This window comes from Bos taurus, chromosome 4 (genome assembly GCF_002263795.3).
Source record: "Bos taurus isolate L1 Dominette 01449 registration number 42190680 breed Hereford chromosome 4, ARS-UCD2.0, whole genome shotgun sequence".
NCBI lineage: Eukaryota > Metazoa > Chordata > Mammalia > Artiodactyla > Bovidae > Bos > Bos taurus.
The window spans coordinates 8,106,471-8,129,139 of NC_037331.1; the positions used below are offsets into that span (position 1 = coordinate 8,106,471).

Consider the following 22,669-nt stretch of genomic DNA (forward strand, 5'->3'; position numbering starts at 1 on the left):
AATATGGTCCATGTCTTAAAATTACATAAACTAATATAGGCAGTTTAGGAAGAGTGAAATATATCCTTTTTGGAAAATTATCTGCACCTTTCCAGAAAGATAAAATAATAGCTTCCTATTATGTTACCAGCTTTGTGTAACGTGTCTTGTCCTTGCTCTCAGTACACATTAGCAGTTTATCTCCTAATAGGACTAAAGAGGTAATTTTCTGCTGTTTCTTTTTTCTTTAACTTAGATTGAATTTAGTCTTAAAGGAGCACAAAAGCAAACATACAGACTCCTCATTCTGATTTTAAATAATTTAGAGTGGAACTGTGAACACAATATTTTCCCATTGAAGATCATTTTATACTGAAGTTTAATATAGGTTTTAAAATTTCTATTTAAAACTTGGGCTCAGGAGGGTGATGGTAAAGTGTGACATTCTCAAGCTGTTTCTTGGTGATGAAAAATGCATGAGAACATAACCCACACAGGACTAGTCAGGCGCTTTTGAATGTAATTTTCCATCAAGTTTTACTTGATTCAACTCAACATGTGGTTGATGCTTTACCAGTTTCTTGAAGAAAAAAGAATAGATGGTCCATTGTCTATTAATTTCTTCTTGTAAAGTTTTTTTTGTTCATTTTCTAACTGCAGTTAAATATCTAAATCATAATACTTCAACCTTTCTTCTTTTCTTGTGTGTACACATTTATTTAAATTTTCTTTTAGGTATAGATTTGCCTGCATCCCATGGGTCTTAAAATGTCATGTCCTCAATGCCGCATATGTACTTATAAATTTTCAATTTAGATTTGCTTTTTAACCCATATGGCTAGACTATTTATTTTTCTTTTTATTCTTATTAATAATTTCTAATTTGTTGCGTTGTGTTCAGAATAAGTAACTTGAAGTGTTTCTTACAGTTTTGATATTGAGATTTTTTTTTTTTGGTGGCCTAATCTTTCACCATTTTTTGTGAATGTTAAATGTGTACTTAAAAAGAATATATGTTAATATGCATATGTTAAAACGTTATTTCTAGTACTCAAGCCCATATGTCTCTTACTTATTGGTCATTTGCCTGCTCTGTTGATGTCTGAATGATGAGTGTTTGTCTTGCATTATCACTGTGGATTTCACATTTCTCATTTTATTGTTACCAGCAACTATTTCATACACTGCAAAGCTATGTTGTTTGGCTCATACTAGTGTATGATTAGTAAATTTCTTGGTGGATTTTAACAAGGACCTACTGTGTAGCACAGGGAACTGTGCTCAATGTTATGTGGCAGCCTGGATGGGAGGGGGGTTTGGGAATGAATGGATGCCTGTATATGTACATGGCTGAGTCCCTTCCCTGTTCACCTGAAACCATCCCAGCGTTGTTAATTGGCTATAACCCAATGCAAAATAAAAAGGTTTTTAAAAAGTAAATCTCTTGTTGGGTTTTATTGGAGAAAATAATCTATCTGCTGTTTTGTGAATTCTGTCTTGTCTGCCATCAGTGTTACTATAATGTACAGTTTTGCAAAAATACTTTTTTTGGCTAGATTTCCCTTTTTATTTTCAGATTTGCTCTTTTGTGTGTTTTTTTTTAATTTGTTTGTTTGTTCTTTTGTCTTTTCTCAATAGCACATTGCTAGATTGTCTTTCCAATCTGAGAACTTTCTTTTAGTAGGGAAATTTTTAACGTTCTATTTATTATAAACATTGATATGTTTGGATATAACTTTCTTATTTTATGATTTTCTACTTTATATGTTTGTTATTGAGTATATGCCCCTTCTCTAGCTTCTCCATTCTTTTCCCTTTTTTCCCTTCTTCTTTTCACTTTTCTCTTACATTCTTTCTCTTCTTAACTTGTTTGGGATTTGTACATCTTATTTATTCTAGTAATTACCATCTAAGTCTTAAGAAATGTACTAAAAATTATGCATATGGAGTTAATTAGTATCTGCAATCTGTCTTTAACAATCCAGTAAATCCCAGTATGCTTTTATTTTTATTATTCTACTGTCTCTTGCCTTCCTGCACTTCCCCCGTCACTCTGACTCTAACTTATATGGAGATAAAATGGAATTTTGTACCTTTTCTTTCCCTGTGAGTGATAAAATTGCAACTTTTCCATCCCAACTGATACTCAGCTATCTTGAGTATCAGTTGCTTGGTTGTCTTTTTTCAGCCATTGTTAAATCTATAAAAATACTGTGCTGGTTGAAAAAATTTTCTGTTTAAATGTAACTTCTCCCTAGATTTTTTTTTGAAAATTCCATTCAGACGTTGAACTTATTACTTTTTCACCTGTGTACATTCTTTTAGTCACGGCCCATATTAAATATTTAATCTCTAAATCTCTGTTTCTTTTTAAAGGATACAATATCTTCGTGGATCTCTCTTAAGATACTGGTTATTTTTATTCAGTGTTGTTACGTTTTCAATAAGATGTTGGTATTCCTGAAATGATGTGTGATTCTTGGTTGTATACTCAGTTTTGTATTTTAGAGTTGCTCTCAGCTTATTCTGTTTTCTGTACCTTGTCTCTGGTGATTGTGTGAGAGGCAGGGACTGACTACATTTGAGGAAGTACATGTTTTATTCTTTCTCTGGGTATTAGCCACTCAGTCCTCGCTCTGCCCTTCTAGCCTGAATACCCACCTTCTCAGCTGTCTCCTCTGCACATGTTCCTGCAGTTTGCTTGGGAGGACATTATGTGTTCAGCTCTGTCGATCAGTCTCCTACTTACCTAGTAGTAGTGTTAGTCGCTCAGCTGTGTCCAGCCCTTTGTGACCCCATGGACTGTAGCCCGCCAGGCTCCGTTGTCCATGGGATTCTCCAGGGAAGAGTACTGGAGTGGGTTGCCATTCCCTTCTCCAGGGGATCTTCCTGACCCAGGAATTGAACCCGGGTCTCCTGCATTACAGGCAGATTCTTTGCCATCTGAGCTATAGGGAACCCCATTTACCTAGAGGTTCCTAATTCTTTTATCTGTACTAGTTTTCTCCTACATATTAAGGCTCTACGCCCCCCCAGTTTTTTTGAAGTTTTGATTCAGATTACTTTTTGTGTTTTAGAATTCCTCAAAATATGTGATTAGAAATTGACACTCTTTTTTGTTTCCCTTTTGTATTTCTGATTTATTATTTTTGAAAAGTTTCTTTTCAGTCATTCTGTGGCATTCTAGGTAGGAAGGAGGTAAACAGCATTGCTCAATTTGCTGCATAGAATCTTTATAAACTGTAGGAGTCAGATTCATTGAGGGTAAATTGTGTTTTTTCATAAGTGGTATAAGAGCACATGGTCAAGAATAGTTTAACATTAAGTTTCTTGCCCTAAGCTTCTAAGATTGGTTTCTTACAGAGTACCACACAGTCATTAGTAACGTTTAATCAGTTACAAATATACTTAAAACTGTGATTACATAATACTTTTAAGAAGTTATTAATTCCTTATAGAATATTCATTTTAATGTGTATTGATACTATCTTTTTATAGTGACATTAAAATAACAGGTAATTTATCCTCATAGAGGACAGCACTCCCTTTTTCTTGCTGTCTGGTGAAAGTGGGGTGGGAGTTGACCGCAGCAAGAGTGATGAGACCACTTGCTCTTAGCACTTTTGTGGTCATGATAGGATGTACGGTTTCTTAAGGGAGAATGATTTTGTTGCAGCTTAACCTTAAGGATTGGTGTATGTAGACATAAGAGAGTTCATTTTGTAATAACTAGTGTTACCTGAATGTATTTGATTATTTGTATTATTGCTAAAAGGTATCAGAGAGGTAACTTTATATGACTGAATTTTATACAGTCATGATTTATAACAGGAGTCAGGTAGTAAATATTTTCAGCTTTGTTGGCTATATGATCTTTATAGTAACTATAATTCTGCTGTAGCTTGAAAAGCATAAAAGTGAAAAGTGAAAGTGAAGTCACTCAGTGGTGTCCGACTCTTTGCGACCCCATGGACTGTAGCCTACCAGGCTCCTCCGTCCATGGCATTTTCCAGGCAAGAATACTGGAGTGGGTTGCCATTTCCTTCTCCAGGAGATCTTCCCAACCCAGGGATTGAACCTGGGTCTCCCACATTGTAGGCAGACACTTTACCATCTAAGCCACCACGGAAGTTGAAAAAGCATAAAAAAATATGTAAATGAATGAGTGCGACTGTGTTCCAATAATGGGCTTCCCTGGTGGCTCAGTGGTAAAGAATCTGCCTACCAATGCAGGAGACCTGGGTTCCATCTCTGGGTCTGGAAGATTCCCTGGAGAAGGAAATGGCAACCCACTCCAGTATTTTTTGCCTGAAAATTCCATGGACTGAGGATCTTGGCAGGCTACAGCCCGTGGAGTTGCAAAAGAGTAGAGCACAACTTAGCGACTTAAACAACAAATGTTCCAATAAACTTTAGGTCACTAAAACTTGATTTTCATATAATTTTCACATGCTATGAAATTTTATTCTTTTTTAGATTCCCTCTGCATTAAAAATATATAGAGTTTTCTTACGTTTACGAGATATGTAAAACTAGGTGGTAGGCTAAATTTTTTAGCCCCTAATTTAGTTTTTCCAGTAGTCATATATGGATATGAGAACTGGACCATAAAGCTAAGTGCCAAAGAATTGATGCTTTCAAATTGTTGTGCTGGAGAGGACGCTTAAGAGTCCCTTGGTCTCAAAGAAGATCCAACCAGTGCATCCTAAAGGAATTCAACCCTGAATATTCACTGGAAGGAGGATGCTGAAGCTTGAAGCTCCAATACTTTGGCCACCTGATATGAAGAGCCAACTCATTGGAAAAGACCCTGATGCTGGGAAAGATTGAAGGCAAAAGGAAGAAGGGGGTGGCAGAGGATGAGATGGTTGGATAGGATCACCAGCTCAATGGACGTGAGTTCGAGTGAACCCCGGGAGATGGTGAAGGACATAGGAGTGTGTGCTGCAGTCCATGGGGATGCAGAGTCAGACACGACTTAGTGATGAACAACAACCACAGTTTAGAAGACTATATGATGACACGGAAAATATTCCTTTTGAGTGAAAAAAGCAGGTTACAAAACACTATCTGTAGTGTGATCTGTAGTGATGAATGTTAGAAAGCCTTCATCAGCATACAGAGAACACTAGAAGAGTCACTGATGGTGGTTCCCTGTTGGTGATTAGATCATGGGTAAATTTAAACTACACTGTGTTCATATGCATTTTCTTAGTTTTGTATCCTGAATATTTATAATGTTTTTAAAAATAAACATTCTTATAGCAGAGAGGAGTTATTTAAAAACTGATAGAGAATCAACATTTTCAGCAAAATTGGGTTATTTATTGTTAATTAGTTTGATACAATCTGTTTTGTTTACCCTCTGCTTCATTTTTAGCCAACAAGTCCCAAATTTGGAAAAGCTGACTCATATGAAAAACTGGAAAAACTAGGGGAAGGATCTTATGCTACAGTATACAAAGGGAAAAGCAAGTAAGTTCACTCAGTTTTGAATATTTCACATGGAAAGTATGCCTGCTCTCTTAGTACAAAATAACAGTGTATTTAAATAATTTTCACAAACAATAGACTTTCCTCCCTCAGGTTTTCTGTTATTTGTTGTTGTCATTGTTTTAACAAATCATTAGAATTGGTTTTTTTCTGTGAGCAAAGTTTTGCAGACTTGCCCAGTTCCTCTTTTCTATGCTACCCCTCCCCTATCTTTATTTTCTCTTTCTCTCCTTGGAGGTGGAACCCTCCAATGACAATTCATTTCCAGGTGAATGATGTGATTAATTTCTTCTGGAGGTTTAGGGTTTGCTTAAGAATAAGAGGACTGATTTCATGGAGTCAGATGTATTGACCATTCTTGGGACCTTTTTTTTTTTTCTTTTTTTCTTTTTTTTTTAATAATTTTATTTTATTTTTAAACTTTACAATATTGTATTAGTTTTGCCAGACATCGAAATGAATCTGCCACAGGTATACCTGTGTTCCCCTTCCTGAACCCTCCCCCCTCCTCCCTCCCCATACCCTCCCTCTGGGTCGTCCCAGTGCACCGGCCCCAAGCATCCAGTATCATGCATCGAACCTGGGCTGGTGACTCGTTTCATACATGATATTATACATGTTTCAATGCCATTCTCCCAAATCTCCCCACCCTCTCCCTCTCCCACAGAGTCCATAAGACTGGGACCTTTTTAAACTGAGCTTTTATGCCATCTTTCAGAAGTAATTAAACTACAAGCTCTTTCTTCCTGTCTCCTTTGACCTCACGCTGTAAGTATTTCCACAGACAGAAGCAACTCTTCTTCTTTCCCCCATGCTATCCTGGGATCAGGACACAGACTTGGATTCTTTTTTTAATTTTTTTTAAAAAATGAGGTAATTTTAAATTTAATTTAATTTGGTGATTTATTTTGGCCTTGGTAAGTGGCATGTGGGATTCCTAACCAGAAATTGAACTCGTGCCCGCTACAGTGGAAGCATAGAGCCCCAACCCCTGGACTGGCAGGGAATCCTACAAATTTGGGTTCTTCAGAAGCTTGCCTCTGTATGTTCCTGATATGCCTTCTCCCTCTCCCTTTTTTATTAACACTGAGTTACTGTATTTGGTAACACATAGCGTGTAAACTGTCCTCATTTTTGTCTCTCTTTTAAGTCATTATGAAGGGTAGGAAATTCCAACTAAGCAATCAGTTAGCAATAATTGAGTTACTCACTAAGATAAGTAATTAAAGAGCTATAGAAGACAGTTCTGTGAAGGATCATTCTAAACTTGTCATTGGAAATTTTGACTATTTGCTTATTGAGGTACTCTGGCTTTTCTGGAAAGTAGTCTTACACCGCTGTTCATAGTTTTTAAGTTAAGAAGGTGAAGCAATATTCCTGATAAAGGAAGATATGTAAGTATGGAAATTCAGGAATGCTGTAGATCAAAAATTGAGTGTTAATTTTGAGATTTTATTTTTTTACTTAAAAAAGCCTTATAAATTTTGAGTAGGAAAAAAATATGGGGAACGAAGTAACAAAATCTAGAGGGCTGTTGATGACTTCATTCTATCCCTTGAGCATAATGAAATATCATGAAAATGGCTTCACTAGTTGAGTTAATTTCAACAGTGGTTGTATCCCAGGTTTTTTTTTATTTTTTCCTAAGGAAAAATAGTATTCTGCTGTATAAACATAACTTGCACCTTTGATGTTAAGAAGGTGAAGATAACTACACTGAATTAAGCAATTGTTTTGTATAAAGTATGGTATATTCATTGTCTCAGTTACTCCTCACGACACTCTGTAAGATAGGCCCCATTATTACATTATTGCCATCTCCGCTGGACCAGGCGTCTTGGTGCCTAGAGAAATTTCGTCCCTTGTCCAAGTCCATGCAGGTTATTAGTGACAGAGCTTGTCTTGGCTCATGTCTATCTGATTTGAGGTCATCTTTTCCTAACCATTGTCCTTCCACAGGATAAGGTCTTCTTGGAAAGGCTTGGTCCTGCGTAAATATTCCAGATGGTTCTCCCAGATGCTCTGACTTATTTTAACTGTGAATCCAACTGAAGCAAACATAGCATTTCATTATATGGAAATGAACCAATCACTTTGCAGTGCCCTCCCATCAAAGATATGCTCTCCTGGTTTCCAAGTACCAGATTACAACTCAGATGCTTCAGATTTATGACAAAATCTTGAGACATAGTTGAAACGTTCTGTTTATTATGCCTGAATAAAACAAAGACTGCTTTTTAAGTACCTACAGTCTTTGCGAAGGATCCTTCTGGACAGTTAATACTTTTCACTCCAGCAGGTTTCAGTGTAACCTGTCAGCATTTCTCGAGCAGTTTAAAACTCTCTGGTCACGTGAACTATTTAATTTCCTCCAGCTGGAGATGGAATCCACTGACCACTCACCTGCTTTAGGAGATGACAGGCTGCTTGGCTTATTTTACAGTGGTAAGTGGCCTTACCTTTACAGTGGCAAGGTCAGGCCAAAGAACAATAGTCACGTGCATCTAGCAACATTGGAGAGCTGAATTTGGTGTGTCTTCTGAAGCACTACATGATTTAAAGAGTCAGCTGAATGTCGGGATCCTTGTTCCAATACTACTCACTCTCTCATAGCTGTCTGCATCCCTACTTCTTCATTTGTTTTTTTTTTTTTTTCAATTGTTCATTTAATTCATCTCTTTGACTGTGCTGGGTCTTAGTTGTGGCATACTGGATCTAGTTTCTTGACCAGAGATCAAACCCAGGCCCCCTCCTTTGGGAGTCTTAGCCACTGGACCACTAGCGAAGTCTTCGTGCTTCCATCTTTAAATATTGTCTTTAGCATCATGCTCAAGAGCAGCTGTCATTACACTGCAATAAAGCTGCCTGTCATTTGTAGAGATACCACTGATGCTTGAATGGTGAGCATTTTACGTATGTGTAAAATGTCAAGTTTGGATTTTGCCATAGAGCTCATTTTATTAGTTTGCTAGACTGCTAAAATAAACAGCATAGCTTAAGCATGGCTTAAACAGCAGAAACGTATCATCTCCTGGTTCTGGAGGCTAGATCTAAGATCAGGGAATTGGCACAGCTGGTGTTCTTACGGCTGGTGTCGTAAGGCAGAGTGTGCTCGTTGACTCTGTCCTCGCTCCTGAGGTGTCCGGCAGTCTTTGGCGCTCCTGACTCGGTGCTACGTCACCCTGATGTCTGCCCTCGTGTTCACGTGGTGTTCTCTTTCGACATGTTTGCCTCCACATCCCAATTTCCCTTTTTATAAGAACGCTAGTCATTTTGGATTAGGGCCCACTATAATGACCTCATTTCGCTTGACTACTTCTGTAAAGATGCTGTGTCCATACAAGGTCACTTTCTGAGGATTTAGGACTTAGAACTTCAGCATATCTTTTTTGGAGGATACAGTTGAATCCGTAACACTCATTCATTTCAGACCTCACTAATTTAGCATCAGTGTGCATGGTAATATTCTTCTTTACCATCTCCATTTATGGTATAAGTACCTTATCTTTTATTTCATGGTTCAAATAAAATAGGCAAAGAATATCCCCCCAATCAAAAGACTTGTGTAATTTTTGACTTTGATACCGTTGCCGTTAGCCATTGTTTAGAAACCTGAGTAGAAATAGAAAGATTTTTTTTTACTCTTGAATTCACTTGGGTTTCTTATTCCTGTAACAGTACATAGTCTGGGGAGAAGTTGTCTGAGATTCCTATACTGTGTAGCTTTTTGGTAAGGAACTTGCCTCTAAAAAGTATGGCTGGTTAACTGCAACCATTTCAGCGTACAACACTTACAAACAAGTTTCTTATTAAAAAAAAAATTTTTTTTTTGAACCCTTCCACAGTTCCATGTTTAAGTAGAGATTTGTTTTGTTTTGAAACCAGTGTTCTCCAGCTTCTTAATACTTTCTTTGTGCTTATGTGTGTTTATGTTTGGGATGGGAGGCAGTTTATCATCACTCCTGTTACTAATCTTTTTCCTGGTTTGATTTCCTGGTTTTGTTCTCTCGTCTAAATCCCTGTAACATTTAATATAGGATTTTAAAAAATCATGCAGTGTATAATACTCTACATTTTAAAACTTGTGGCATTTAAAGATATCTTTAGTTCAGCACCTTGAAATCCTCTGTTTTCCAGAACACTTTTGTACATTCAGAGATTTGTTCACGTTTTTTGAGTTTTTAAAACTAATGGTGAGTGTTCTATGCTGCAGGTGGATAGAAAGAAGCTTAGATACAGATTCTGCCCTCAGGAAACAACAGTTTTGAAGGGAGATGGTCCATATGCTATAAATAACTCTGTATAAGTTAGAATGTTGTTATTGTTGATTAGTCACTAAGTTGCGTCTGACTCTTTGCGACCCCATGAACTGCAGCTTGCCAGACCCCCCTGTCTTTCACTATCTCCCAGAGTTTGTTCATGTCTATTGAGTCAGTGATGCCATCCAGCTATCTCAACCTCTTTCGCTCCCTTCTCCTCTTGCTCTCAGTCTTTCCCAGGATTAGGGTCTTTTCCAATGAGTTGGCTCTTTGCATTAAGTGGCTACAGTATCTATCTATCTATTTACATATACATACAGCTAGAATGTAGTCAGAAAGGCCCAGGGGAAATGGTGTGAAATTTCAAAAAGAAGAATGTTGAGTAAAGTATTTATTCTCTCCAGTGGTGACTGGTTGAATTCATAGCCTCATGTGCTTTTAAATCCAGCCTCCCTCGTCGCTGTGTGTTATTTGTAGGACTCCTTGGGAGAGTTTTCTTATGGGACTTGGTCCTCTAGGCACACACAATGACATTTTCACTGTTTGTTACCAAACTCTTCACAAAGTCTGTGAAAGCCCGAGGGCCATAACGTAAAAGCAAGCTGCTTTATTTGAATTATTGTGCAAATTTAAATAAAAGCCCTAGTGTTGTGTTTGAGTGTTAACGTGGGATTGGCGTTAAGCAATAGAATTTGAAAGGCTTGGCGGGTTGTTCACGGGTGAGCTCATGAATGGCTGCCTGTTGTAGGTAGGAGCTGTGAGCGCCAGCCACTTCAGCTCCCAGACTTGGAGTGTGGTGGGCTTGTGTGTTCCTCACTGTGCTGGGATCTGCTGGAGGGGTGCACCTGCATCTCCTCCTCACCCCAGATGCTCGAGTTTTCCCGGCTTCCACCCCCTGCCGCGAGTGGTGGGAACCTTTACTCTTGCCTGGGACAGACTTCAGACTCCTCTCTTTTCCTTCCTGTTTTATCTAGAGAGGATGGAGACTGTGGCTGCTTGTTTTTAAATTAATGCATTCCTTCATTTGGCTGCCTCAGCTCTCTGTTGCGGTACTGTTTTAGCCGTGGCATGCAGCGGGAAGCCGGGCCCGCTGCGCTGGGAGCACGAAGTCTTGACCCCCGAACCACCAGGGAAGTCCTGTTGCTGCTTGTTTTTGATTTTCTCATACTTCTTGTGTCATTTAGAGGAAGAGAAACTTTGTTCTCTAGTTCCGTCTCTGGAATTTAGAGTATGGGACTTAGTCATCCCATGGATGCTCCTGATTTCTGGTCTTTTTTTTTTTCCCCATCTCGTCATCAGTTTCTGTTGAGGTAAAGGTACCAAAACCTTCCTCCTGCAGGAGCCTGCTTGACAGAGAAGCCTGCCCACGCTGGTGTGTGCCAGCTCTGAATCGTTATCTCAGAGGTCAATAGGAAGGAACAATGGAGAAATTTGCTCATTTTGTGTAACACAAGACTTATGTGATTGCAAATGCCAGTCTTCTTTTAGCATTTCTTTCTGCCAATTTGTGCCGAATAATTGAACTTGAAATCAATGACCTCATAAATTGAGAGACTACAGCCAAACCAAGGCTGAGCCATACTAAATACGTTTCAAAGAGCTCTTCAAAGGCCCAGGAGAAATAGGGGAAGAAATGCTGTTAATTAAAACAAGCAGTAGCAAGAAGAAAGGCAGTGGCAGTTAACCACCTTTTCAGAATATCTGAGATTAAAGAGGGGCTGGCTGTTACTGCTGGGCCCTGAAGGTCAGCTCCACTGAAACACTAAGAGTGTGAAGCATTCTAGAAGTCAGAAAACCCCAGACGCAGAACACTGGACTCCGGGTTCACTGAGGTTCTGGTCTTCAGTGTTGATACTTGGACTGTCATACCGACTTTCAACATCCTGAGAGGTTATCTACCCACAAACAGAAGCTACAGACGAGAGGCAAATCTGATTACTTTTTATCGGCTCTGCTGCTCTCCGTTTCTCATTAGGTCTGCTCTGATTTCTTTTTGACTTTGGGTCCATAGGCTTATTGTCACAGCTCACTTCAAAGATCAAGCCTGTAAGCACACTATTCGTCACATGGTGTGAAAAACAGCAGCCTGCTATGATAATGCAATCCATGTTAGTTTTGTAATTTAATGCACAAAGTACGGTATTACAGCGTACATCAAGAGACACTGGATTAAAAATGGAATGAATGGAGTTGGCACCATGTAATTTCCAAACTGGGGGCTCCTTGTGTACAGATGAACATTGGAAAAGTAGAATTTTTTATCCTTACTTAGTCCGAGGAGGATAACAGCCCACCCACCAGCATCTACTAATTTTATTTTTCAAAATCTTAAAGCCTATTCAGATTGCAGACTCAGGCCAGACTTCCTTTGGAAGAAGAATGCAAGGCATTGCAAGCTGGTTCGTGGGCACAGCTGGTTTCCTTTAGTTTGCAGCAGATACACAAACAATACCTAATCTTTTTGACAAAAGTGACAATGAGGATATTGTTTAAGCAAGAAGCATGATTTCAATAGTTAGACTACACTGCACGGGGATAGCTTTCCTATTAGACAATATTTTAATGATGGCCTCCGTTAGCCATTTTCATTATCAGGGTTCTTTGATCATTTGATTAGGAGACCCTCAAAATAATCAGTGATATTTCCTGTCTTTAGGGTTGTAGTCTAGCTGGTGAAAATGGAGGCATTCTTTGGAAATTAGGAATCCTTTGAAAGAGTTAGTGTAGAATATCCAATTATCATAATGTCAGGGCTCTTAGACTCTCTTGCAGTTCAGCTTAAGTGGTTTTTGAGGAGGGCTTGGAATGACATGGTAAGATTGGTTTCAGTTTAAAGCAAACCCACATTCCTGAGTTGCTTCATTATCATTGCCATCCTTTTAGTTTAAACCAGGATGCATTTGCTGATGCCTGGAGACATATTTGTTTTCATAACTGGGGGAGTGGTAGTGGTGGTATTGGCATCGAGAGGCCAGGGGTGTTGTGAAACATCGTACAAAAGAACAGGACAGTCTCACGCAACAAAGACTCGTTTGGCCCCAAGTGTCAGTAGCGCCAAATCTGAGAAGCCCTGGTCTCACCAAGGAGTGTATAGAGGCATTGCCCATTTCAAAGAGCTCTTTCCATTGGAGGCGTTTCCTAAGCTGGTACCGAGTTTGGGGTTCTGGGCCAAGCAATGGATCTGTTGTTGTCGTTCAGCTGCTAAGTCGTGTCCAACTTTTGTGACCCTGTGGGCTGCAGCACCCAAGGCTTTCCTGTCCTCCACCATCTCCCAGAGTTTGCTCAGACTCACGTCCATTGAGTCAGTGATGCCATCCAACCATCTCATCCTGTCACCCCCTCTCCTTCATGGTGGACCAAAGAGAGTTTTGCTTTCCATGGGGCCTGTCATCTAGTGGGGAAGGCAAACATGACTCAAGTCAGCAGCCTGTGTGCTCGTTGCTCAGTCGTGTCTGACTCTTTTGCAACCCTATGGACTGTAGCCCACCAGGCTCCTCTCTCCATGGGGTTTCCTTGGCAAGAATATTGGAGAAGTATTCTGCTACTTCCTTCTCCAGGGGGTCTTCCTGACCCAGGGACTGAACCCACGGCTGTTGCATTTCCTGTGTTGACAAGTGGATTCTTTGCCACCACGCCACCTGGGAAGCCCCAAGTCAGCAGACAAATTACAGCAGATGTAGTTTTAAATCACGTAAAGGAAAAGTGAGCTGCTGCTGCTGCTGCTGCTAAGTCACTTCAGTCGTGTCCAACTCTGCGACCCCACGGACTGCAGCCCACCAGGCTCCCCCGTCCCTGGGATTCTCCAGGCAAGAACACTGGAGTGGGTTGCCATTTCCTTCTCCAATGCATGAAAGTGAAAAGTGAAAGTGAAATTGCTCAGTTGTGTCCAACTTAGTGGCCCCATAGACTGCAGCCTACCAGGCTCCTCCGTCTATGGAGTTTTCCAGGCAAGAGTACTGGAGTGGAGTGCCATTGCTTTCTCCGAAAAGTGAGCTAGGAGAAATAATTAAGGTAGCGGGTGGTGGTTTCTATGTTTATGTCAGGGACAGTGGTAGGCAGTGCGTCTACCTTAGATGAATGGCCAGTGGAAGCCTTGCTGATGAGGGGACATTTACACTTAAATCTGAAGGAGGAGATGTAACCAACCAAGTAAAGATCAGGGACAAGAGAGTTGCACGTCAGACCCTGGGAAGAGCTTGGTGTTTTCTGCAGACTCAGAGAGCCCCATGTGACTGGGAGTTCAGGGGAGGTTGGTATGATTTGAGCTTTGAAGAGTTGTCAAGGATTTGAGGATAGTCTTAGGAATGTTCTGCTTATATATTACTGCAAAATGAACTACCTCAAAGCTTAGAGAGTTAAAACAGCAGCTGCCATTTATTTTGCTTATGAACTTGCTATTGCGAAGGGCTGGATGGGAAAGGGTTGTAGCTGTTCCATATGGTGTCATTTTTCACAGCTGAACTGGGAAATGAGGGGTCTGTATATGATTCACTAAGTGGATATAAAATGCTCAATAAGAGGGGGAAGAAAAAGAAGAAGGAAAAGGATAAAGCAATGAATAGAAAACAGTTATAAACAGGATAGATATTAGTGCACTTATATGAAAATCACTTTGAATGTAATTGGTGTAAATACTCCAGTTGAAAGACAGAGATTGTCAAAGTGGATAAAATACAAGATCAAACTAACTATATGTTCTTTATCAAAAACCCACTTTAGGTATAAAGATTCAGGTTAAAAGTAAAGTAAGAGAGAAAAATATACCATGCTAAATCTAATTAAAAGAAAGCTGGAATTAGTGATATTCATTTCAGACTAAGCAGACACTTCTGATGATTCTAAAGACCATCAGAGATAAAGAGGGGCATTCCATAATGATAGGGAGGTCAGTTTTCTAAAAAAGACACAAAAGTTCTTAAAGTGTATGTATCTGACAATAAAGTGTCAAAATACATGGGGCAAAAATGGATACAACTGAAGGATTGATAGGCAAACCCCTGTAGTAACTGGAGACTTCAGGACCCGTCTGTCTGTCAGTAACTCATAGATCAAGCAAGAAGGAGTATTAGCAAGGAATAGATGCCCTGAACAACAACAGAATACAGAAGGTGGAAGCCGCCTACATGGTAAGGCCCATGCCCAGCACTGAGGGGTCACTGTCAACTTCATCAGTCAACTGTTGGAAGAGACCAGATTCCCGGGAAGGGGATGCAGACTGCACTTCTCAGCGAAAAATGTCAAAGAGTCTTTGGGCCATGTTTTAATACCTCACAATACTGCTTGGATTTCATTTTAGTCTGGAATTCAATCTTTACTCCTACCTTTGCACAGGGTTCTTTCACTTGTCTTTTCATTTCCTACTTTTTGGATTACCCTCACTCATTTTATATCATATTCCCAAGAGGGACAAAGGTGTTTTGGTGTAAGGTGCTTTTTGGAAAGGAGAACCTTATGTCCTGGTTTGCTTGGGACAGTCCTGATTTATGCTTCCTATCTTTGTGTAATTATTTATTGCTCATTTTTGCTAATTCAGTGTTTTGTTTACTATTCACTGTCTCCATTTGGATGATAAAATATGTGATCACCTTCCTTATGTTGTGCTTTATTCTTCTAGAACTTGACAAAACATTTTGCCAAAAACAAAATTCCTTTAAAGTATTTTACTGTGGAATCTAGTTGAGTATTTAGAAGCATCAATTGCAGTGAACCTTGGAGATGTTTTGAATTGTTTGTGATTGTCATTGAACCTCTAATGAAGATTTGTCAATTGATTTAAAAAGTTTCATGGCTAATTACTGAGTTTTAGGTATAGCACATGCTCTAGGACAGCAAGGTATGGAGGCTAGACTTCAGGAATTTTGTAGCAACTGATCAGTCTAAAATTCATATGATTTACCCAGATCCCTTACTACTCATGCCATAAAACATAGGCTCAGAGCCCCTCAAGGTAAGAGAAATATTGAACAATATTGAAACATGCATTAATGAGTAAGCTGGGGCTTGGATGAAATCAGGAACTTTTAGAGCCCAAAGCTAATAGTTTTTACTGTCAATAAGTTTTAGTCAAATGCTGACTGTCTGTTTAGCACTGATGTGTACAAAAAGAGTATATTAAACCATTACGTGCGTCACGTCAGTCAAGTCCGACTCTTTGCGACCCTATGGCCCGCCAGGCTCCTCTATCCATGGGATTCTCCAGGCAAGAATCTGGAATGGGTTGCCATGCCCTCCTCCGGGGGATCTTCTCAACCTAGGGATCAAAACTGACTCTTGAATTTCCTGCACTGGCAGACAGATTCTTTATTACTAGCACTGCCTGAGAAGCCCCCACTATACCATTAGGAGCAATTATAACAATGGAGACATGTCATGTACTTGACAGTTTCAGACTACAAATTGTATAGAGTAATTGAATGCAAAATTGGATTGTAGACCCTGTTGATTTGGGGTGACTTTTAAGGAATACAAGGAGAAGGCAATGGCACCCCACTCCAGTACTCTTGCCTGGAAAATCCCATGGACGGAGGAACCTGGTAGGCTGCAGTCCATGGGGTTGCTAAGAGTCGGACACGACTGAGCGACTTCACTTTCACTTTTCACTTTCATGCATTGGAGAAGGAAATGGCAACCCACTCCAGTGTTCTCGCCTGGAGAATCCCAGGCATAGTGGAGCCTGATGGGCTGCCGTCTATGGGGTCACACAGAGTCAGACACGACTGAAGTGACTTAGCATAGCATTAAGGAATACAAGATCTGGTAGGTCAGGGGATTGATCTGATTCTTTCCCTCCGTATGCTTGAGTTGCCCCTAAAGTTCAGCTTCAGGCTCTTGGTTTTTTTGGGGGGGGGTGGTGTACCCTGTGGCATGTGGGATCTTAGTTTCCTGACCAGGGATTGAACCCATGCCTCATGTGGTGGAAGCGTGGAGTCTTAACCACTAGACCGCCAGGCAAGTCCTCCAACTTCAGGTGCTCGTTTGTTGCTCCGTTATAATTAATCGGAGAGTGTTATCTACCTTTGTCAGTAAAATTTGGAAATGGAAAAAGCTTTTATGAAGAAAAATATCCTGAGCTCAACAAATCTCAGACAGGAAATTATTTTAAACATCCCAGGCATGAGACATTTCTCATGCTTAATGGTTGATTCCAAGCAAATATGTGCTCCCTTCCTTCTAGGGTTCAGGGAGACAGATATATATATATATATATTTCCCTGTATAAACAAATTCTTTGAAAATTTAAAAGATAATTCTGTTTCTAGTTTGAAATGGTCTCCCTGGGATTGCTGTGTTTTTAACTATCGCTGTTTTAAGGGATTTAAATAAATGATCCTACAGATCCACCAGCATTGACTGAGGGGAAGGAAGATTATAAACACTAGGAACTCTGGTTACCAGTTGAAAGCCCTGTTCTAACTCAACTGAGAATAAGATAGACGTCATTCCTAATTGGCCTGATGGGTGAGACAAGGGATATAATTCTGAAGCAGCTTGGTAGGCAGCACAGGTACCGACAGACAAAAAAAACCCAGAGGAAAAGGAACCAAAGGCCTTTGCTGTGTGTCTGATCAGACCTCCTAGGAGAAAGAAGAAGGAAATGGAGATACTGAGAAACCAAATCAGTGTTACAAACAAGGCCTACTGGGGATCCCAGAGGAAGCTGAGTTCCTAATGAGAAGGCAATGGACTTGGTTAAACAGAGTGACACTCCTCTGCCCACTCCCCCGATTCATGTCCTGGGAAAGTTTCAGTGTCAAGCTCTGGAGAGTTGAGGGCCCAAAGTGAAGCATAGAGGATGATTAAATTAAAACTGAATCTGTCTCTTCTCTGGGTGAAATAGAAGGGATGAAAAAATAAAGTGTTAATAGAGTTGGACAAAGGAAGAACTAAAGACTGTGAAAGGGGTTGCTAGGAGAAGGAGTAAGAAAACCAGCCAAGCGCCAAGGAAGGATGAGAGTTGCTGAAAAGCGTGGATGATGGTGTCAGATATTTGGCAAAGGCGAATCAGAAGAGTCCTGAAAAGAACCCGTTACAATTAGGAAGGTGTTTCTTAAGTATGTGTAGGGGACTGATGAGGGCTACAGACCTATTGCTTTGGTTGAAGAGAGAAGGGGGAAAATGGAGGATGAAATGCAAGCTCTTTTTTTTTTTTTTTTGGCCATGCCACATATGGTGTCTTAGTTCCCTGACCAGGGATCGAACCTATGCCTCCATTTGGAAGCTTGGTGTCCTAACTCACTGGACCTCCAGGGAACTCTGCAAGCAATTCTTCTGAGGGGTGAGGCAGGGGAGAAAAGGAGAATAAGAAGAAAGGGCAAAAGTGCTTTGTGACAACCTAGAGGGGTAGGACAGGGGTGGGGTGGGAGAGAGCTTCAAGAGGGAGGGGACAAGTGTATATTTATAGCTGATTTGTGTTGTTATACAGCAGAAACCAACACAATATTTTAAAGCAATTATCCTCCAGATAAAAATAAATTTTAAAAGTAATAGCTAAAACTGGAATATAAGAATGGGAATAAATATAGCTAACATGATTTCTGCTGATACTTTTAGACTTTATCTTCTACTCTATGTACTTGAAAATCATTTATAAGATATATAATTTATTATTCAAAAAATTTTAAACTAGCATAGAAAATACATGAAAAATTAGGAATATAGCTATAGTAAGAGTGGCTACATATTATGTTTTATATGTAAAATACTATGTGTGGTATTAATAAAAGCTATATTATTGTAAAAAAGTTCTTGAAAAATAAGAAAAAAGTAGCAAAATTTCAGATGGCTAAAGAACATGAAAAACAACCCAACAGAATGGACACAAATGGCCAATAAGAACATGGAAAAGAAAGAACAAGGAGAAAGGGCAAACGTGTTTTCGATGTTTTGGCTTTAAACTAAATGGGAAGGAGCTGAGTGTGTGTATAGATTATAATAAAGGAGCCAGGAAAAAGGGAGAGAAGAATTGATTAAAGAATCACTTCTGGATGCAGAAATTTGAGGTACTCTCTTTTCTCTGTCACTTGAACTTTATTCGTATGTCCCTGGTAATTGGTCTTGCCCTTTCTTATTCTGATAATATATAGGTCTGAAATCATTGTTTTCCTTGCCAGCTTTGTCTCATGTTGGACTTAGACTTATGAGAACATGAAAGTGTTAGTTGCTCAGTCATGGCCGACTCTTTGTGAGCCCGTGGATTGTACCCACCAGGCTCCTATGTCCATGGAATTATCCAGGCAAGAATATTGGAGTGGGTTGCCATTTCCTTCTCCAGGGGATGGGATTGAACCCGGGTCTCCTACATAGCAGGCAGCTATTCTGTACCATCTGAGCCACCAGGGAAGGCCATGAGAACATAATCCTTCTTAAATATCTCTTCTCCTCTTATTTGTGTTCTTTAAAAATTCAGATGTATTCCTGAACTGTCTGTGTAGCCCATTGGTTTCTCTTCTTGGCCAATTTTTCTTCCCTGGTGCTAGTTAAGATTTTAAAGTAACACTGATTTATGTAAATCTTCTATTTTTTGATGCTACCTATATCTTGGTGATTAGGGTCATGATGTAAAGCTTATATTTATTGAACGCTGGGTTAAGCCTGATTTTCTCATCCGTGAAAGTAGGGCTGATAATGAAATTGGTTTCACATGGTTGTGAAGAGTGTCTATGAATGAATACCTTTGGAGTGTCTATAACTGTGTCTCACGTGTTAAATGAATGTTGGCCATTACTTTTTTCTTTGTTTCTATTAACAATACTAGAAAAGCTTTGAAATGAGGTTACTTTCTTGTTTTACAGATGTAGAAACTGAGGTCCATAAAACTTGAGTAACTTGTCCATAATCACACAGCTCAATGATGGAGCTGGTCACTCCAACTGAAGATCCAATTTCTTAATTTTTATCTCCTTTCATTTTTCAGGGGGTGTGCGGGAGACATTTTGATATCTGTTTTCTTAAAATCTATGCTGTCGGGACTTCCTGGTGGTCCGGTGGATAAGATTATGCGGTCCCAATGCAGGGGGCCCTAGTTCAGCCCCTGGTCAGGGAGCTAAGCTCGCACATGCCGTAGCTAAGACCTGGCGCAGCCAAATAAATGAATAAGTAAAGAAAAATATTTTAAAGCATCTATGCTATCTATGATCACTGTATCCCTTGTTAATGATCAACACTAGGGGTACTTAGCCATTTTTTTCCCTGTGATTATTATATCTTTCCTCTGTGTCATTTTCATTTATCATTCGTATTCTCCACTATTCTGGGCAACTCTACAGTGACACCATAGTTATTTTTCCCTGTATTTCACCCAAGTGGTTTATGGCCTTCCAAATAGTAGGTGCCTGCATGAAATAGAACTCTTACTGTTCCCTTTTGTTGTGTATTGGATACGTTTATTTTGGACAAGGTTTCCATCCCATTGCTCCCTTTTCATTGTGAACCACAGACCAAGGTTTGATGGCACCAATTTCTCTTACCACTTTTTAAAAATTCTTTTCATATGGCAGACATAACTCCAAATCTGCCAGCACCTTTACAGCTGTTTTATCCTTCTCATAAATAATGGAGCAACTGATATGGCAGTAAGAATTGTACCTTAACAAAATAAAATGCTTTCCAATAGGTTTTTGAGTAAATCAGAAACTCAGTACCCTTGAACCCCTACTCAAAGTGTATTCCCAGCACCAGCTATGAATGCAGTTTGGCATTCCAACCTAGAATTAAGAGGAGAAAATGATTCTCTATACCTATTACATCCTTTGAAAGTCTTGTCAAATTTTCATGGGCCTTGTTCTTATATTAGTCACTTCCTTTTGTGTTAGTATCTAAGCAGGTACCTTTTTTGAATATATTTGTTCACCAGTTTTCAGGTGACTTGATTAATTTCAAATCATTTTTAGAATGCTTGACATGACCTGAGCTTACTTGCCGTTGACTCATCTGTTAGAACAGAAGCTTGCTTAATTAATAAGACCTGGAGAGAACAACTGTAGTTAAGGTTATTTTGCCTAATAAGTATGGTTATGTGGATGATGCTTCATCATAAACACAATTACTGAAGCTACGTGCATGCTCAGTCACTCAGCTGTGTTTGACTCTTTGTGAACCCCCTGGACTGTAGCCTGCCAGGCTCCTCTGTCCATGGAATTTTCCAGGCAAGAATGATGCAGTGATTTGCCATTCCCTTCTCCAGGGGATCTTCCCAACCCAGGGATCAAACCCATATCTCCTGCGTCTCCTGCATTGACAGGTGGATTCTTTACCGCTGAGCCACTGGGGAAGCCCTGCTGAAGCTGACATGGCCAGATTTCTATGTAGAGACAGTGTTGCTGCTGCTGCTGCTAAGTCGCTTCAGTCGTGTCCGACTCTGTGCGACCCAATAGACGGCAGCCCACTAGGCTCCCCCGTCCCTGGGATTCTCTAGGCAAGAACACTGGAGTGGGTTGCCATTTCCTTCTCCAGTGCATGAAAGTGAAAAGTGAAAGTGAAGTCGCTCAGTCATGTCCGACTTCACGACCCCATGGACTGCAGCCTACCAGGCTCCTCCCATCCATGGGATTTTCCAGGCAAGGGTACTAGAGTGGGGTGTCATTGCCTTCTCCGAGAGACAGTGTTAGTAGCTACTTAATAATTAGCCTGTATAGTTTTATTTCCCTTTATATGTGTCAAAACCTTTCCCTTGTATTATATATATTCATATAGCTTATTAATATAGAGGTATTCATATATATGTATATATATGAAAAGAAAGTGCAAAGAGGTTGTAGTAGAGATTTTCTTTGAAAGTTGAAGAAAGTGGAGTTGACAGGTTGAAAGATAGGTACAGGTTTATAGCTCTGAGTAGTAAAATTTCTTCACTGAAAACTTGTATCTCAGCTTCTCATCTGATACTTTCTTACCGTATTGAAGAGTTGGAGTCATTCCATCTATCCAAAAATGAGTTAATCTCTCTGTTTTTTCAAGTATCCTGTATAATTGAGTCATACTTTCTCCTTCAGTTCAGTTCAGTTCAGTCACTGAGTTGTGTCCAATTCTTTGTGACGCCATGGACTGCAGCACGCCAGGCTTCCCTGTCCATTACCAACTCCCGGAGCTTACTCAGATTCATGTCCATCGAGTTGGTGATGCCATCCAACCGTCTCATCCTCTGTCGTCCCCTTCTCCTCCTGCCTTCAGTCTTTCCCAGCATCAGGATTTTTTCCAATGAGTCAGTTCTTCACATCAGGTGGCTGAAGTGCTGAGTAAGCTATGAGCGTAATGACTGAATGCTTGCTTGATAACATGATTAATCCTGTCCTCTCAATTTCTAAAGTTAATAATCTCAGATTATTAGTGGTTTGGATTTCTTTTTTGACGTGGACTGTTATTAAAGTCCTTGTTGAATTTGTTGCCATATTGCTTCTGTTTCATGTTTTGGTTTTCTGGTCACGGGACATGTGGGGTCTTAGCTCTCCGACCAGCCATTGAACCTGCACCCCCTGCATTGGAAAGTGAACTATTAACCACTGGACCACCAAGGAAGTCCTCATGGCTGGGATGTTTAAAATAAGGGTTAAAAAGAAGAATAAGCAATGTTCAGTTCAGTCGCTCAGTTGTGTCCGACTCTTTGCGACCCCATGGACTGCAGCACGCCAGGCTTCCCTGTCCATCACCAACTCCCGGAGTTTTCTCAAACTCATGTCCATTGAGTCAATGATGCCATCCAACCATCTCATCCTCTGTCATCCCCTTCTCCTTCTGCCTTCAATCTTTCCCAGCATCAGGGTCTTTTCAAATGAGTCAGTTCTTTGCATGAGGTGGCCAAAGTATTGGAGTTTCACCTTTAGCATCAGTCCTTCCAATGAACACCCAGGACTGATCTCCTTTAGGACGGACTGGTTGGATCTCCCTGCAGTCCAAGGGACTCTCAAGAGTCTTCTCCAACACCACCGTTCAAAAGCATCAATTCT

General features: G+C 40.1%; 1 protein-coding gene across 13 annotated transcripts in view; it reads left to right on the plus strand.

The window, feature by feature from the left end:
• The window catches only part of CDK14 (cyclin dependent kinase 14), a 678,396-nt gene that overhangs the window by 168,365 nt on the left and 487,362 nt on the right, over nucleotides 1-22,669 (plus strand). For all 13 annotated transcript variants that reach the window (XM_059885775.1, XM_059885772.1, NM_001206776.3 and 10 more), the window contains one exon: nucleotides 5,360-5,454. In XM_059885775.1, coding sequence (XP_059741758.1) covers nucleotides 5,360-5,454 — 95 coding nt within the window. The remainder of the gene's footprint in view (nucleotides 1-5,359; nucleotides 5,455-22,669) is intronic.